General features: G+C 40.7%; 10 protein-coding genes across 10 annotated transcripts; 3 read left to right on the top strand and 7 right to left on the bottom strand.

Annotated features, from left to right (window-relative positions):
• Positions 1 to 72: 72 nt before the first annotated feature.
• Positions 73 to 1,792, top strand: WALSEDRAFT_32388 (hypothetical protein). The gene is made up of 8 exons (XM_006958057.1): positions 73 to 401; positions 451 to 499; positions 547 to 559; positions 615 to 795; positions 841 to 982; positions 1,028 to 1,231; positions 1,276 to 1,402; positions 1,454 to 1,792. The coding sequence occupies exons 1-8, from the start codon at positions 84 to 86 to the stop codon at positions 1,737 to 1,739; spliced, it is 1,320 nt and encodes a 439-aa protein (XP_006958119.1). The 5' UTR covers positions 73 to 83; the 3' UTR covers positions 1,740 to 1,792.
• Positions 1,755 to 2,516, bottom strand: WALSEDRAFT_60259 (hypothetical protein). Its single transcript, XM_006958056.1, has 5 exons — positions 2,470 to 2,516; positions 2,275 to 2,425; positions 2,209 to 2,221; positions 2,001 to 2,160; positions 1,755 to 1,952 (listed from the first exon to the last, which is right to left on the bottom strand). The coding sequence occupies exons 2-5, from the start codon at positions 2,343 to 2,345 to the stop codon at positions 1,855 to 1,857; spliced, it is 342 nt and encodes a 113-aa protein (XP_006958118.1). The 5' UTR covers positions 2,346 to 2,425; positions 2,470 to 2,516; the 3' UTR covers positions 1,755 to 1,854.
• A 236-nt stretch (positions 2,517 to 2,752) lies between these two features.
• Positions 2,753 to 4,158, bottom strand: WALSEDRAFT_18314 (UDP-glucose hexose-1-phosphate uridylyltransferase; the record flags this gene model as incomplete). Its single annotated transcript, XM_006957972.1, has 7 exons — positions 2,753 to 2,855; positions 2,901 to 3,071; positions 3,119 to 3,492; positions 3,543 to 3,557; positions 3,609 to 3,770; positions 3,817 to 3,891; positions 3,937 to 4,158. 7 exons carry the CDS (start codon positions 4,156 to 4,158, stop codon positions 2,753 to 2,755), a joined length of 1,122 nt encoding a protein of 373 aa, XP_006958034.1.
• A 76-nt stretch (positions 4,159 to 4,234) lies between these two features.
• On the bottom strand, positions 4,235 to 6,252 carry DAK-1 (dihydroxyacetone kinase Dak1). Its single transcript, XM_006958055.1, has 5 exons — positions 6,227 to 6,252; positions 6,023 to 6,181; positions 5,831 to 5,980; positions 5,584 to 5,783; positions 4,235 to 5,534 (listed from the first exon to the last, which is right to left on the bottom strand). Exons 1-5 carry the CDS (start codon positions 6,237 to 6,239, stop codon positions 4,281 to 4,283), a joined length of 1,776 nt encoding a protein of 591 aa, XP_006958117.1. The 5' UTR covers positions 6,240 to 6,252; the 3' UTR covers positions 4,235 to 4,280.
• Positions 6,253 to 6,285: 33 nt separating this feature from the next.
• WALSEDRAFT_60258 (cytochrome c and c1 heme-lyase) lies at positions 6,286 to 7,200 on the bottom strand. The gene is made up of 3 exons (XM_006958054.1): positions 6,767 to 7,200; positions 6,614 to 6,718; positions 6,286 to 6,567 (listed from the first exon to the last, which is right to left on the bottom strand). Exons 1-3 carry the CDS (start codon positions 7,141 to 7,143, stop codon positions 6,324 to 6,326), a joined length of 726 nt encoding a protein of 241 aa, XP_006958116.1. The 5' UTR covers positions 7,144 to 7,200; the 3' UTR covers positions 6,286 to 6,323.
• Positions 7,201 to 7,325: 125 nt separating this feature from the next.
• WALSEDRAFT_64045 (delta-12 fatty acid desaturase) lies at positions 7,326 to 8,627 on the bottom strand (the record flags this gene model as incomplete). The annotated part of the gene is made up of 2 exons (XM_006958053.1): positions 7,326 to 8,517; positions 8,569 to 8,627. 2 exons carry the CDS (start codon positions 8,625 to 8,627, stop codon positions 7,326 to 7,328), a joined length of 1,251 nt encoding a protein of 416 aa, XP_006958115.1.
• Positions 8,575 to 10,421, top strand: WALSEDRAFT_68735 (threonine dehydratase I). Its single transcript, XM_006958052.1, has 3 exons — positions 8,575 to 10,019; positions 10,064 to 10,159; positions 10,204 to 10,421. The coding sequence occupies exons 1-3, from the start codon at positions 8,687 to 8,689 to the stop codon at positions 10,338 to 10,340; spliced, it is 1,566 nt and encodes a 521-aa protein (XP_006958114.1). The 5' UTR covers positions 8,575 to 8,686; the 3' UTR covers positions 10,341 to 10,421.
• A 34-nt stretch (positions 10,422 to 10,455) lies between these two features.
• On the bottom strand, positions 10,456 to 11,393 carry WALSEDRAFT_60257 (hypothetical protein). The gene has a single exon (XM_006958051.1). The coding sequence runs from the start codon at positions 11,356 to 11,358 to the stop codon at positions 11,113 to 11,115; it is 246 nt and encodes an 81-aa protein (XP_006958113.1). The 5' UTR covers positions 11,359 to 11,393; the 3' UTR covers positions 10,456 to 11,112.
• Positions 11,394 to 11,540: 147 nt separating this feature from the next.
• Positions 11,541 to 12,760, bottom strand: WALSEDRAFT_60256 (Ribokinase-like protein). Its single transcript, XM_006958050.1, has one exon. The coding sequence runs from the start codon at positions 12,734 to 12,736 to the stop codon at positions 11,768 to 11,770; it is 969 nt and encodes a 322-aa protein (XP_006958112.1). The 5' UTR covers positions 12,737 to 12,760; the 3' UTR covers positions 11,541 to 11,767.
• Positions 12,761 to 12,769: 9 nt separating this feature from the next.
• On the top strand, positions 12,770 to 15,578 carry WALSEDRAFT_64041 (hypothetical protein; the record flags this gene model as incomplete). The annotated part of the gene is made up of 8 exons (XM_006958049.1): positions 12,770 to 12,889; positions 12,935 to 13,237; positions 13,285 to 13,368; positions 13,414 to 13,668; positions 13,717 to 13,881; positions 13,931 to 15,139; positions 15,185 to 15,338; positions 15,385 to 15,578. 8 exons carry the CDS (start codon positions 12,770 to 12,772, stop codon positions 15,576 to 15,578), a joined length of 2,484 nt encoding a protein of 827 aa, XP_006958111.1.
• Positions 15,579 to 15,605: the final 27 nt, after the last annotated feature.

Raw genomic sequence — 15,605 nt, 5'->3', positions numbered from 1 at the left:
GATGATTAATTTTATTTGATTGTAAGAGGAAAAAGCTATATTCTTAGTTATCTGAAGTGAGAAGATCAGCTTGATTATGAACGATGACCAATAAATTAAAGCAACACGAAATTGGGAGACAACCAGAAATATTTTATCAACAAAATCTCAATAAATCTAGATTTCATGTACGTAGAGTACTCATGTTATCTCTGCGTAAGGAGAGTGAGATCATGGCGAGATTCCAGCATAGATTTAGACGGAAATGGCTGGATAACTACATGTTATGGAGTAGCTTCTTAGGCACTGTCACTTTCTTCATTCTACTCATCCCGATACCGTACTTCTGGGGACATTCTGATCGTGGACGTGCACTTCTGCAGACACTAGCTGCTAGCGTATGGATTACCTGCTTGATGAAGGTTTTAAACCACTTTTAATAACTAAAGAGATTTCGTTGACCATGCGCAGGACTTTTGCTGTGTTCCCCGACCGTACTCACCTCCAGTGACGAGAATAAGTGAGTATACGCTCTATTTTGATGTGTGCACGTCTCATATATATTAGCTATGGGGACTAGGTGCGTACTATCACTTGCGCTCTCGTAATCTTCCGTTAACTTATTAAATTTAAAGTCACTTGGAATATGGATTTCCATCGACGCATTCTACAACGGCAGTAGCACAGGCATTGGTGCTCAACAATTGGCTGTCTGATGCCACGGCTGATGGGAGTGTTGATCCTTTCACTATGTCTGTCCTCCGCACACTTCTAATCATAGCAACCTCGAGTGTTGTTTTTGGCAGATTTTACTGCGTAGGTTTACTACTAAGGCGATTAAGTTCTTTCTGAAAATACTAGGGCATGCATTCGGCACTCGACTGCTTCAGTGGTGTCATCACGGGCACAATGATTTATATTACGCGGTCATACATTGGTCCATACTACGAGGCATTCATAGAGCAATCAACTTTCCTAACACCGATTCTGTTGACTATCTTGAGTATGTTTGATGCCTCTTCTTTCTCATGGTGCTAACGACATGAAGGTTTGTACGCAATACACGCCCACATAGAACCTGCGGAAGACAATCCAGCATTCGAGGACTCTGTAGCATTTATTTCTGTATTCCTTGGTAATGGGATTGGTGAATGGATAGCTTGCAACTATGGTTTCCATCATTCGACCTACTTTGTCACTAAGCTCACAGGATGGGAGTGGTGTCTGGCATCTTTGTTTAAATATCCACTGGGTATGTTACAATTCAAAGAGATAATTTACTAACAGCATAATCAGGCGTCGGTTTGATCTTTTTGACTAGAATATTATGCAAACCGATCATGCAAGCTGTATTACCGCCTCTGTTTAGATTATTACACAAGCTTGTCAAACTTCCTAACAGGAAAAGCTACGTACCAGCAACGTAAGTCATGTCATCATTTTTGCAACGATTTCCAGAACTAAATATAAATAGTGAATACGAGAGTTATAATCCTACGAGCGATACACTGAACCCTATACCCTCTGTTGTAGATTTGGCACAATTGAAGCATGTGAAGGAGACGCATAATAGCAAGCAGGCCACAGAAATTGTTGGTGAAGAACGTCCAACGATTTCTCAAACAACGCATAGAAAATTCTCACCAAGACATTATGATGCAGATGTAATGACGAGAGTTGTGAGCTATGCGGCTATGGGATTCGTAGGTACTATTATAGCACCAATTATTTTCGAGAAGCTTGGTTGGGGATTATTTTAGTGATAAATGATAGATGAATTTGTTAGTAATACAATTGAAATTGTTGATGGTTTGATAGGGTATTAGAATGCTTGCATGCCTCTTTCGATGACGGTATATCTTACGAGTGACTAATCTAGGTGTGCTTCTTGTACATCTTCCTGTATTCTTCGATAACTGTTCTGAATTCTTTGAAAAAGTTTTTGTGATGCTCTGGTGAATCTGGTCTGGTATCTGGTCTTGCTGTTAGTTGATGACAAAGGTTAGTGTAAAGCTACGCACAGCAGGCTTCTTCTACAACAATGAAAGATTCCCTCATCAAAACGAAGAAATCATTGCTGAGGAGTCCAGCTCTATGATAAGCAGCGATTAATTTGAGGAGGTGAACGAGATGATCCTGATAACTGAGATAAACGCGGTGACTGGTCTTCACATGAAGCATCTGTTGATATTTATTGGCTATTTGTTGTAATATGTCTAATCCACCTACACTCTCAAACGATCTGCAATGTGGCCTTATCAGCTTGCGATAAGCTTAATAGCAAGACAAACTTACTTGACAGCAGCTGAGAATTGCTTAAATAAATCCCTCTCCATCCTAGCAACTCTTGTAACTTCGTTATTCATTTTAGCGTTATTGTAGATTTCCAAAAGCAGTGTTATTTAACTAAGTTTCACTTTTGTCACACCCCTTGATTTTCTCACGTCTATTTAAGTTAAGATTTGATTATAGTAATTGTAAATCACATACAACGGATTTCTAGAACTCCTTTCCACAATTCTTACATTTCAAGTGCCCACCCTCACTTTTCGTTCCTTGACTTGTTACGAGGCCGGCAGATTCTAGCGCTATGACATGACGCGGACGTCAAAAAATTTTAGAAGAATCCGTCTCACAAACCATAATCAGGGTTGCAATCTGGGTTGTTACCCTCGAATTTTTCATGTAGGTAAGATAAGGTACATTGCGGTAAAAGAAGATCACTGAAATTTTCATTTCATATATATTTTAGATACAATTTTAGGCTGCCTTTTTATTGCTTAGCCCAGCGTGGATAGGTTGGATCACTATCTCTGATGCGTTGAGCTGCACCTTCTGCTGTCAGGTCCCTTTGTGGCTCACCCAACAACTCAAATCTAGTAATACATTAACGGAGAGTGCTAGAATTAATTCAGACTCACCCGACAAGGAATTTCCTAACACTTGCTGAACGTAAAAGTGGGGGATAGAAGTGTATGTGCAGCTGTGCGTCGTCCCAGTTACTATCCCAATCAGCATCACCCTCTTTCTTGATCGGTTGCTGTGTTAAACCCATTGAATATGGGAAACTAGTGTCAAATATGTTGTCATATCTACGTATTACATTAGCTTATCGCATTATAGATAGTAAAACACTCACCTGCATGCAACTTCCCTAAGAATGGCAGCTAAAGATCCCTGCTCAGTTTCGTTGAGATATGCAACAGAAGGAATATGTTTCTTTGTTGGAATTACGAGCGTTTCAAATGGCCATACTGCCCAGTATGGTACTACAGCTACAAAATCGTCATTCGAGCAAACGACTCTCTCCTTTTTGTCTAATTCGAATGCTGCATAGTCTAATAACATATTTGGAGAGCCAGTTAAGTGTGATACCTTCGTTGATGAAGTTGCGACAGTATTCTTGGCGTATTTGCCCTGCATTTCAAGCGCTTTTGCTGGTTCTTCTGGTATATAACTAACTGACCATATTTGACCATGTGGATGTGGGTTTGAGCATCCCATAGCGCTTCCCTGGAGTAACTTATTAGAGGGTGTTTCCCCATCATGTCAAACAGACTCACTTTGTTCTCAAAGATCTAACAAACGTGTTTAGTAAGTTTAAAAGGCGTGAATTGTATTGGACTCACTTGTATGTACTTCACAGATGGTTCATCTTCTGGTATGAAAGAATAAAGATCGCACCAAATCTTGACCACGTTGAAGACGTCCTTCGTCTCCATCTGAGCAATCGTACGGTTATGATTAGGGTGGAAGCAAACAACGTAGCATCTTCCAGATATTGGTGATGTCTGTGAGGCTATTAGATAGGCTAATATTGTCAAACTAACGACGTACTTTGATCAAAGGGTGAGGCTCAGCTGGCGTTTCAACATTTTGTGGATATACCGCGCTGAAATCATTAACAAAGTACTTTATAAGTGTTAATTGTCGCGTATACGTCTATGATGTACTCACATATGTGCTATCATACTTTGGATTGCTACCGCCATTTGACCTCTCGTTACCAGGACATAAATAACACTTTGGATCGTATACTGGTAGATCTGGCTTACTTGGTGCTTCAACCTGCCCTTGCCATGGTCTTTTAGTGCGGTGTGGTGATACTAATATCCAGCTATCTGTCAGTGGATTGTATCTTCTATGAGGAGATTCTGTTGGATCAAATTTCTCTACCATTTTCGTCGTTTTAGTACAAGTTGGAGAAATCTGGAGAAAGATAATACGTCACTAGCGTACCTCTCACGGAGGAAGAGCGAGATGTGTCATGTCGATGACGAAACTTATTTAATTTAAATTACTTATTTGTACACATTAAAAAATCCTTCGAGTATCTTGGTGACACCAACTGCACCTGGATCTGGTACGGCTTGCTCCTTGAGTCCTTCCTGACCAACATAGGCAGCTCTACCTGCTTTGGCTTCAAGTTTCTTTCCTTCTTCTGTTGCTTGATTAGCAGCCTCGATCGCTTTCTTAGCGTCGCCGATACCAGCAAAAGCGTTGATGAAAGCATCCAATGGATCAATGAGTGTACGTGATGGTGGTCTAGCGCGAGTGTATCTGTATAACGTGTCCAATGCGCTCTTTGAGGCTTTTTGTATGTCTGATTTGTGTTCTCTGATTGCACCTGCCAATGCACTGAAGAAAATTGAGTAGAGAGCACCACTTGTACCACCCATGTCAGTTTCTGCTACTTCACTGATCTCTAAAATGTACTTGGCAATGTCTTCTCCACCGATTTGGCCTTCCTTAATACGGTTGAGGACACCTTCTGCACCAGCTTTAAGTGTAAGACCACAATCACCATCTCCTGCAATTGTATCCAATCTTGTGATCTCTGGTTCAGCTTTGATAAGGTTCTCAGCTGCACTTTGAATAGCTTTTACAATCTTGTCACCATTCTCTGTCTTGATTGGTGATGTTGTATCAGTAGATGACTTTGTAAGTCCCGTTTGGGCGTCGTTAGTATATTCGTCTTCGGTACGTGGTGGGACAGCTGCGTGCCATCTCCATCCTGGTGCGTTGACAGGCAAATCTAAAAGATCTAAAAGCTGGTTTGCAGTTGCAGGTGCTTTCTCAGCGTCAGCAGGGAGTTTTAAAAGCGTGAGAGAGAATCCAGGCATGTTCAATGATGTAATGAATGCACCACTTAAAACTCTCTCTACTTTGTAACCCTTCTTTTGAACAATGGAGGTAGCATGTCCAGTGGCTCCTGCAATTTCCAACTCAGACAACCCACCGAGGTTATTTACCATCAATACAACTCTATCAGTGCCGTCGTTTTTGAAGTTGACGTATGAACGGTCTGGGTCGCTAGTTGAAGTGAGAGTTTCGACCATATTCTCGATCAGTTTTGAAGCTGGTGGGATTGGTGATACCTTCGTGAAACCTGGCTCATTGTGTATACCCATACCAATTTCCAACTCATTGTCCTTGAGGTATGCTTGGCTGGCTTCTGTACCTGGAACGTGTGTGTGTTCGAGTCCAGCACCGAGGGTGGCTGTGTGATCGTTCACGTAGTTTGCTATAGCTTCTACTTGGTCAATGTTTCCTCCCTTTAAAGTGCGTTAGGTGTGTAGAAGATATGAAACACTAAATACTTACCTTGTGTGCCATAGCACCTGCAAGCTTGTGGATTAAAGTAACACCAGCTAGACCTCTACGTCCAACGATACCTGATTGTTCACGTCCGACGGATACATCATCAGATGCCATTATAAAACGCGTAACTCTTGCGGCTTCTGGGTTCTTGGCTGCGAATTTTTCCTTTGCGAGACCGAAGTGAAGTACATCGCCAGTATAATCTGATAGATTTGTTAGATTAACATTAACTTCCGATATAATCGCTTACTTTTGACAATGACGAGTGTACCAAGCGGTGAACTTGCCAACTGGATGCCTCTTAAAATCTGAGCTGTGTTTGGAGAGGCAAATATAGTACCAGGTACCGCTGCATTGAGCATACCTTCACCAACAAAAGCACTATGGGAAGGTTCATGACCTACAACGTCAGGGATGCGTTAATAAGAAATAACAAACTTACCAGATCCACCACCAGCGATAAGTGATACTTTAGACTTGTCAAAATTGGAGTTGTATACCGCCTTTGATTCTCTATCCAAGGTGAGTTGTGGGTTGAGTCTGCATAAACCATGCAATGCTTCTAAAACTGCAGTTTCTGAGCTGTCATTGATATGCTTGTCTGTATAGCTTATTAGATGTGTACTTCGTCCTGCATTTCACTCACTAGTTGCAGACATTATGAAAGTTACTATTCAAAGAAGTGGATATCCTCATATACGTCATATTTTGAGAAGTGATCTAAAATAAATATCTTATACAAATTACAGTTGTTCTATATATTCTACAGGCATACCAGTTGCTGTCCTCCAGCATCTAGCCGTACCTACTTTAATCCGCTCAAGTATGCTGGCTGGCGAATCAAGAGCAGGACGTACGTCTAAGTGGAAAACAGGCATGCCCTCTGGTGTTGGTGGTGCACCATAGTAATCAATGACATAGCGCACCGTTTCATTTGAGTTTGTTCTTTTTATGTACCAATCGTGCCTATCGAATGGTGGCTCATCGCTAGCGAATGATTAGGTTGTTATTATAAGAGAGTAATAAAACTTACTAGAAACTATTAGAGAATAATGTCGATAGTAACATTTGTAGTCTAGCTTTTGGTGTGTAATCTCCTGGTCTCCCGGAAAATTGCGCTAGTTGCAATGTCTCTTTGCTTTTTTCGTTGTTAATGAGCCTATTTACTAATGAATAAACTACTCACCCATCATTGTTACGCTTCTCCCACTTCAACACCTCTTTCCAGGCTTCTTCGTTGAGGAAGTTGTGTATGGCGACCATATCTTCTACAGATTCTTCAGGAGTCTCCCAACCTTTTCTAACCAAGGCGTTGTAAAACTGCTGAGGCGAAGGATACTCCCAGTGTGTACCTTCTCCATATCCTTCTGAGGTGCTTTTACCCTGTGGGCGCGGAATACTTGATGTAGTCCTTTCTGTAGGGAGTCGAGTAGATTGATTGTCTGACAAAGGTTGCTGTTGTAAATCTGGCATGTTGTTCAATGGGTTTATCTTTGTATCTTTCTCGTGTACTACTGGACATCCAGATGGTTGATTAACTGTTTCTTTTTGTGTATTATGCATCGGACATCCACTAGGTATTTCTTGTGGTACATTTTGGTTGCTAGACGCCACCTGTCCCATTCTCTACAATCGTGGTAGAAAAAAAAGAATGATCGTCAAATGAATTTATATAAGAATTTTACAATTTTCAAGATAATCAAAGCCCTAAAAAGTTAATATGAAATCTTTTATATGTCGTGCGTCTACTGTACTTCAATGCCTGAATCCGAGAATCCTTGGTTTGGCTTAGTGTCTGCGACGCGGCTAGCTCTACCTCTAGCGTCCTTGTAAAAGACGATATCACCCTTGTCTTCAACAAATACACAGTTACGATAATTCTTGAAGAGTGAAACAATAACGTTATCACCACAGTAGTGATAATGTGGACCGAGGTAGGCCTTTAAAGCGTCAGTAGCCTTCCAAGCATTGTAGTGGGGAATCTTTGACGATATGTGGTGCGCAACATGAGTCTCACAAATACCGTGTAATATGTGCTTTCCGATTGGACCCATGAAAGTACGGTCGATAGTGCAGAGTGCACCTCTTTGGAAATTCCACATACCTTCTCTATAGTGTGGTAATGAAGGATCAGTGTGTTGGAGGAAAGTGATGCAAACAAGCCAGTTGTTTACCCAAAGATATGGAATGACATAATAGTTCACAACCTCAGCAAATCCTCTTTGCTTGCCCCAGTAGTAGAGAGCGCCGAGCATTAAGCCAACGCCCAAGTCTGACAAAACGATTTGGCCAAAGTGGCGAGCATCAAAAATGATAGCTGATGGGTTGAAGTGATTTGTGCCTCTAGGATAATGACGCTGTCCAGAAGCGTTTCTAATCAAATACATTGGCCAACCTAAGAGTTGCTGTAAAAGAACATTGACGAACGTAGCTAATGGTGCATCTTCTAACAACTCTGAGACCTTTAATTGCTCGTGTTCTGGTACATCGACACCTGCGAGAACCTTTTCATCAGCATCCTCGTAGTCAATCTTTGGACCCTTTCTTTGAGAGCGTGTCTTTGGTACGAAGACTTGATCTCTGCTCATGTGTCCAGTGGCTGCGTGGTGCTTTCCGTGACTGATTCTCCAGCTATGATATGGGACCAATAAGAATGAATGTAAGACAAATCCGACGGTGTTGTTTACAGTTTTTGATGTTGAGTAGGCTTGATGACCGCATTCGTGTGCGATAACCCAGATACCGGTCCAAACTAAACCTTGCGCGAACCAAAAGAGGGCCCACAAAGAAGAGGAAATAGCGAGTGATAGATAGTGGTTATCAGTTTGAGATAAGACTGGGATATAGAAAGATCCTTTTATAAGTAAATAACTCAAGATAACGTCTTGTACGACGTATAAGGATGATTTAAATGAGGATCTTTTAAAGCAGTCAGCGCTGGAAAGGTAGTCAATAAAAAATGAACTGCGATAAGTAAATGAAACCCACGGAATCGCATTAAGGAGATCCTTTATCGAGATCTCTGGGACTGCGAATTTTTCGACCATCGTAATTTGATAGCAAGTTGTCAAAAAACCCCAGCTTGAAATAATTCAAAAATAAAAAAATGGTTGATTACCTGAAATTAATTCTAAACGCTAGGGTCTACGATATTTTACAGCAGACACCCCTAACGAAAGCAAACAACCTCTCGAATAGACTCGGCTGCAATATACACCTAAAGAGAGAAGACCTACACCCAGTCTTTTCTTTCAAATGCCGCGGTGCATACAACTTCATGGCCCATATCCCAAAAGACGACAGGTGGAGGGGCGTCATCACTTGCTCAGCGGGCAATCACGCCCAGGGTGTAGCTTTGGCTGGTAGCCACTTAGATATTCCTTGCACTATCCTTATGCCAAAAAACACACCATCTATCAAATGGAAGAACGTTGAAAGGTTAGGTGCTAAAGTTATCCTCCACGGCGATAACTTCGACGAAGCAAAAGCGGAATGTTTCAGATTGGTTAAGGATCTCGCTTTGACATACGTACCTCCATACGACGACCCTTACGTTATCGCAGGTCAAGGTACCGCTGCAGTTGAACTCACCAGGCAGATTGACATGTCAACCGTCGACAGCGTCTTCTGTAGCGTTGGTGGTGGCGGTCTTATCAGTGGAATGAGCGAGTACATTAAGCGTATTGCCCCAGAGGACGTCAAAATGATCGGTGCTGAAACTTTCGATGGTGATGCTCTCGACAGGTCCATCAAGGCTGGTCATAGAGTGACACTTGATGATGTGGGCACTTTCAGTGATGGTACAGCGGTCAGAATAGTTGGTGAGGAGCCTTTCAGGATCTGTCAAAAACTGGTAGATCACATACAACTCGTCGACAATGATGCAATCTGTGCCGCAATCAAGGATGTCTTTGAAGATACACGTTCTATTCCAGAACCAGCGGGTGCACTAGCAGTAGCTGCTCTTAAGTCATACGTCTATGAAAATAACCTCATCAATTCAGGCAAAACTTTCGTTGCTGTTATCAGCGGTGCAAATATGAATTTTGATCGGTTGCGATTCGTTGCTGAAAGAGCATCCCTCGGTGAAGGCAAAGAATGTATGCTGAGCGTTACCATCCCTGACCAGCCAGGCATGTTCGTAAAATTGCATAGCGCTATACATCCACTTGCAGTTACGGAGTTCGTCTACAGATACGCAGATGACGCTCAATCGAAGAAGCAGGATGCTGTCATATTCTGCTCATTTAGTTTGCCGTCAGCTAGTGCTTCGCTTTCTCCGTCAGAGCGCCAATTGCAAATTGGCAAGGTAATTAACGATATCAGGGAGCAGGGCTTCGACGCTGTTGATGTATCTGACAATGACCTTGCTAAATCTCATGCAAGATACCTGATCGGTGGTAGATCATCATGCCCTAGCGAACGTCTCATATCCTTTGGTGTGTTTTACCTACTTTGTACTTTCTTTGCTAACTATATTTAGAATTCCCTGAACGTCCCAACGCATTAAAGAAGTTCCTTACTGCCTTGAACCCAGGATGGAATATCTCCCTCTTTCACTACAGAAATCTCGGAGGTGGTAAGTAAAAATAACTAATTTCTAGTCTTTCTAATTTCCTGTAGATGTTAGTAAAGTTTTAACAGGCATACAAGTACCTGAAAGTGACAATGATGCATTCGACAAGTCGTTGAAAGACTTGGATTATCATTATGTCGATGAAACAAACAATTTCGTTTATCAGCGATTCATGAGATTCTAGACTTTAGTATAGAAGTTTCACACTAGTTATTCTCGCGTCTCATACATCGTTTTATATGTTTGCATTTGTTGGAACAGTGAAATATATATATTTATTTATTTTGAATGATAATTGTCGATACAAGTGTGTATCCCTAGCACTGTCTTTTCAGGTTTGATTATCATATTTTCTGGCTGACTAATAAAGTCCAACTCAAATTCTACAAGTTCAAAGTTTGTGCTGCCCAGTAGTCCACGAAGGTGTCTACACCCACATATTGTCAACATCCTCCTGAACTACCTCCAACACAGACTTGAACATTACCGTACTGAGCTGCTGCTACACCACTATCTCCCGAACAGTCGGCACTGTCAATTACTCTCCTTACACTGTCAGTACAAGCATTGACCAAAACAGACTGTCCTAATCCTAACAGTCCCACTCTAATACCATTTTGAATATCGCAACTGCCTTGGGCGCACCACCAGAACTTGATCCGTAGAGCTTAGGGGAGCAAACCATCCATCAGATGTAACATAACCATGTACCACAAGTTGTCCACCTATCGCCTGATCTGCCAAAAATTAGCAACCCTGCAAACTGAGGATTGTATTGATATCATCACGGCCTTATATACCCTATTTTTATTAGCAGAACAAAACATTCCACTTGGTTCACTAGTGACATCTTTCTTGACCCATCCAGGTCCCTCAACGTCAGGCTCGACTCTTCTGTAAACATTGTCATTAGCTCCTGAGCCCATCCCCAAAACTAGATGGGTTATCTCCAAACCTTATTCCTCTTCTGTCTCGAGATCCAATCTATCTGTAATCGGGACGACGTAAAGACCTTCGTCAGGCAACTTGTAGGTATTGTTAGTCATAAACCAGGGTTCACGTCCCACAGCCTTCGTCATTTTCTCTTGAGCTTGTTGTCCGTCAACGATCATTTGCAACCGACTATTTGAGGTCCAGTCTTCTTTGTGAATCAGCGCTCTTGCTGGACTCATTGCAGAGCATAGACGGCTTTGTCTCAACATAATTAATCCCTGTTTATAAAATCTCTAAACCTGCGCAATAATGGGAAATATATAGGAGATATCAAATCACCAAAGAGGATATAAAACGCCAAGTGATAAAGTATTTGTAGCAATATGTTTGATACGGAAATTGTGAATGCTTCCTGGGGCTAGAAAATTCCCTGTCCTCTAAAAAATGTTTAGGAATCATGATTATCGATTTACAAACTTGTATCTCTTATATAATTTCCATTGTTCATTTTTTTATTGTCCTCATTTTCCTCATAATTCTTTTCTATTTATTGCACACCAAGATTCTTGATTACTATGCCATATCCGCAACTTGAAAATAACTGACGCTATATGTTCAGCACCTGTAATTGAATTCCAATAGTATTCAAAAGTTGTACAATTTCGATGGAAGTATTCTCTAATAGTTTAAGGCCTTGTGTTTAATATTCGGATGCTTAATTTCATCTTGACTTTGTACTAAGCGCAATTCCCGTGCTCTTTGGCGTATAATACGTTTTCTATTTTCTTTATCGTTATCTATATCGACGTCTATATCCGCTGGTAGGATTTTTGACGCATATTCCCGTGTGTTTGACAAGACTCCCTGTATACTAGCAACAGTCTTCTCCGTAGCTTGCGTAAGCATGTCTATACCGCTAAGGTTTTCCGTGGATGAGCGTGCTGATTCGAAATAGGCTAGTAAAAGTGCTGAAAAAATGTCTCCAACACCTGAGTAATAGCCTTCAATCATTGGATATTGAAGTATGCGAGTAAACACGTTATTCTTGGGGCCGGTTGATGAAATAATCGTACACAATTCTCCTTCTGAACCAAAAGCAATTGAACTAATGACGACATACCGTACACCATAGCTAAAGTGCAAAACATGCAGAGCTTTTTCAACATTTTCCTTTTTAGATAGCTTGATATCAGTCAATAACTCTACTTCAAATGCATTTGGAGTTATCATATCTGCCAACTTGAGCATACTTTTGTAAACTGGAATAACATCACGATTAACGTAGACTCTATCGTCGTCACCCATGACTGGATCAAGGAGATATGTACACTGATGATTCTTTTTTGTTTCTGCGATGTAAGTCTTAACAATTTCTAATGATTCCGCACCCGGAATATATCCTGTGAGTATGTAATTCTGTCCCATCATGCCATTTTCTTTTAGAGCATTAAGCATAAGTTGTAAATCCTTAGGTGTGACTATAGTGCCCCCAAAATTACGATATCCAGCGTGGTTAGAGAAGTTGACGGTATTAACGGCGTCCACTTCCCATCCTAACAACTGCAAAGGAAAGGTGGCAGCTCTATTACCAACATACCCATATGAAACATGGCTTTGTATCGACAGCACCCTTTTATCGCATCGCATTTCTTTCTTATCTTGAACGTCGACGATCAAGAGATGAGCAGTTCAGATCGGAATTATGAGCGAGATACAAGAGATGAACAAGAGCAGCTTATATATTCAAACGATATACCTGAACTAGAATCACAGTTTGAGAAATCAGATGGTCAGACTAGAGTGCGTTGCTTGTCGAATACGTCACATATCTGACTGTTCATTTAGAGATATTGGATTATTCCTGTCATTATAGTATCAATTACAGCTATTTCATCTATTATCGGTACTATCGCTGCCTTGACTTACCAGCATCATTTCGGTATATCATCGAGACATCATCTCCCACTCACATTAGACAAGGTTTTTGATGGCACATTTAATCCAGTTCATCATAATATTAAGTGGGTAAATCAACAGAATTCTTCACATGGCATGTATGGCGTACAAGATGACAATGGTGCAATTAGTTTGGTTAATGTCTCATCAAACACGACGAAGACATTGGTACAACCTGGGGAAGTCTTAGATGTTAGTATTTCGAGTCCCTTACCACTACTCTAATTGTCATGATGTAGATCGACGGTCAACCTCTTGAATGGGACGGATGGTCACTCAGTCCAGACGGAAAGTTCATTCTTTTCCAAACAGACACCATTGCGGTTAGTTATCATAAATAATTACAACATCTATTAACTCGGCTTAAGGCATTTAGGTATTCTAATTACGCTAATTATTACATCCATTCGCTCGACACCCGATCAACACACCCTCTAACTCAACCAACAAACCCAGGCTCTATAAGTCTGGCGATGTGGTCTCCTAGTGGTCATGCTTTAGCTTATGTCCGTGGAAATGATTTGTATGTTGTACACGCTCGTGACATTCCAAAGGAAACATCCAAAGCTATTCGGGTTACGGACAGCGGCACAGATTCAGTCTTTAACGCAGTGACAGACTGGGTGGGATATTCGAACATCAGTGGTTTTTCTTGCTAATTTACATGATAGGTGTATGAAGAGGAGATATTTAATTCACATCAGGCTTCATTTTGGAACCAAGCATCTGAAATGATAGCATATCTTATACTAGATGAGTCTAAAGTAAAGGAATATAAAATTCCAGTATATAATCCAACGTCATCCTCGGATAATATAGAACAATATCCGCAAGAAGTAGGTTGATTTTTAATTAAACCTGATGTTTTATTTAATGCATATACAGCTCAGAATTAAATATCCAGAGCCTGGTACACCTAATCCACTCGCATCTTTAAGTGTATACTCGTTGATCAACGGTCAAAATTATGACCTTGTCTTCCCTGAACCAAGAGAGGATAGACTGATAATTGAAATTACATGGACAAGCAAAATGACACTTCTTGTGAAAGAAACTTCTAGGGATTCTCGACATGGAACAGTTGTTTTGTTTGACTTTAGAGGCGTCCGGGATTCTAAGTTTGTTCAAGGTCATACCGTTAGAGATCTTGATATCGATGATGGTGGTTGGATAGACTGTCGTCAATCTATTAAGCCAATCAAGTCAATGAGTGGAGACGGTTACTTGGACATTGTACCAAACGAAGGGTATAACCACATCGCTTTCTTTAAAAGCAGTCAGGAATCATCACCTGAGTTTGTTACATCTGGAAAGTGGGAAGTAGACATTATAATGGGTGTCAACGAGGAAACAAATAGAGTTTATTTTTCGGCAGCATATCCTACACCCATCGATAAACACATTCTGAGTGTCACGTTGCCAGATAATGATAAGATTAATGTTTTGGAGAAAGACAGACCGCTTAATTTGACCGATATTAGTGTACCTGCAAAGTATTCAGCAATTTTCAACAAAGCAGCCTCATTTTATGTTTTAAACTATGATGGACCGGATGTACCTACACAAGAGATTAGACAGGCTATTGAGGTGCACAAACCAAAAATAATTGAAACCAATGAAGCTTTAAACAATACTCTTAAAGAATATTCCTTGCCAAAAGTAATATACGATACCATAGTAATTGATAATATTGAATATCAAATTAAGGAAGTCCGTCCACCTCAATTGTCTGAAGATGGATGGTCCAAGCGTCCAGTACTCTTTCAAGTCTATGGTGGTCCAGATTCACAAGTAGTCACACGTAATTTCAAAGTAACATGGGGCGATTACCTAGCCACAAGTAATGGATATATTACGGTTTATGTTGATGTTCAAGGAACAGGAAACAGAGGAAGACAATACAGGAACGTAGTCAGAGATAATCTCGGTAAAGTTGAAGCAGAAGATGTGATTAAAGTTGCAAAACATTATTCTAGTAAAACTTATGTAGATTCATCCAAAATTGGTATATGGGGTTGGTCGTATGGTGGTTACTTGAGTGCTAAAGTTATGGAAGCTGATTCTGATGTCTTCTCCTTAGGGATTTCTGTGGCAGTGAGTAGTATGTTGTCGTAATTATATCAATTTGATGTATCTCAGCCTGTAACCAACTGGAAACTCTACGATTCAGTCTATACAGAGAGATATATGTCAACGCCAAAGAATAATCCAGATGGGTACTTAAATTCAGCAGTTAGAAATGTGACAGGATTCCATAACTATGCTCTAGCTCATGGTACAGGCGATGACAATGGTAAGTTGTTTCAGTTAGGTCATAAGCTGCTCATACAATTATTCAGTTCATTTCGCTAATACTGCTCATCTGTTGGACATGTTTACGGAAAATTCAATAAAGAACTTCAGGTTCAGAGCATTCACGGATTCAAATCACAGTATGGGCACGAGGAATGCATACAGAGAGTTGATGGACTGGCTCACGCGTTTCCTCAATGAGCAATGGAAAACACAGAAGAGTAAGGGTAAGAAAACTTAATACAAAACATATATAATTGTACAATAT

This window comes from Wallemia mellicola (genome assembly GCF_000263375.1).
Source record: "Wallemia mellicola CBS 633.66 unplaced genomic scaffold WALSEscaffold_8, whole genome shotgun sequence".
NCBI lineage: Eukaryota > Fungi > Basidiomycota > Wallemiomycetes > Wallemiales > Wallemiaceae > Wallemia > Wallemia mellicola.
The sequence above is the reverse complement of the archived record's forward strand: the minus strand, read 5'-3'. Positions and strand labels throughout refer to the sequence as shown.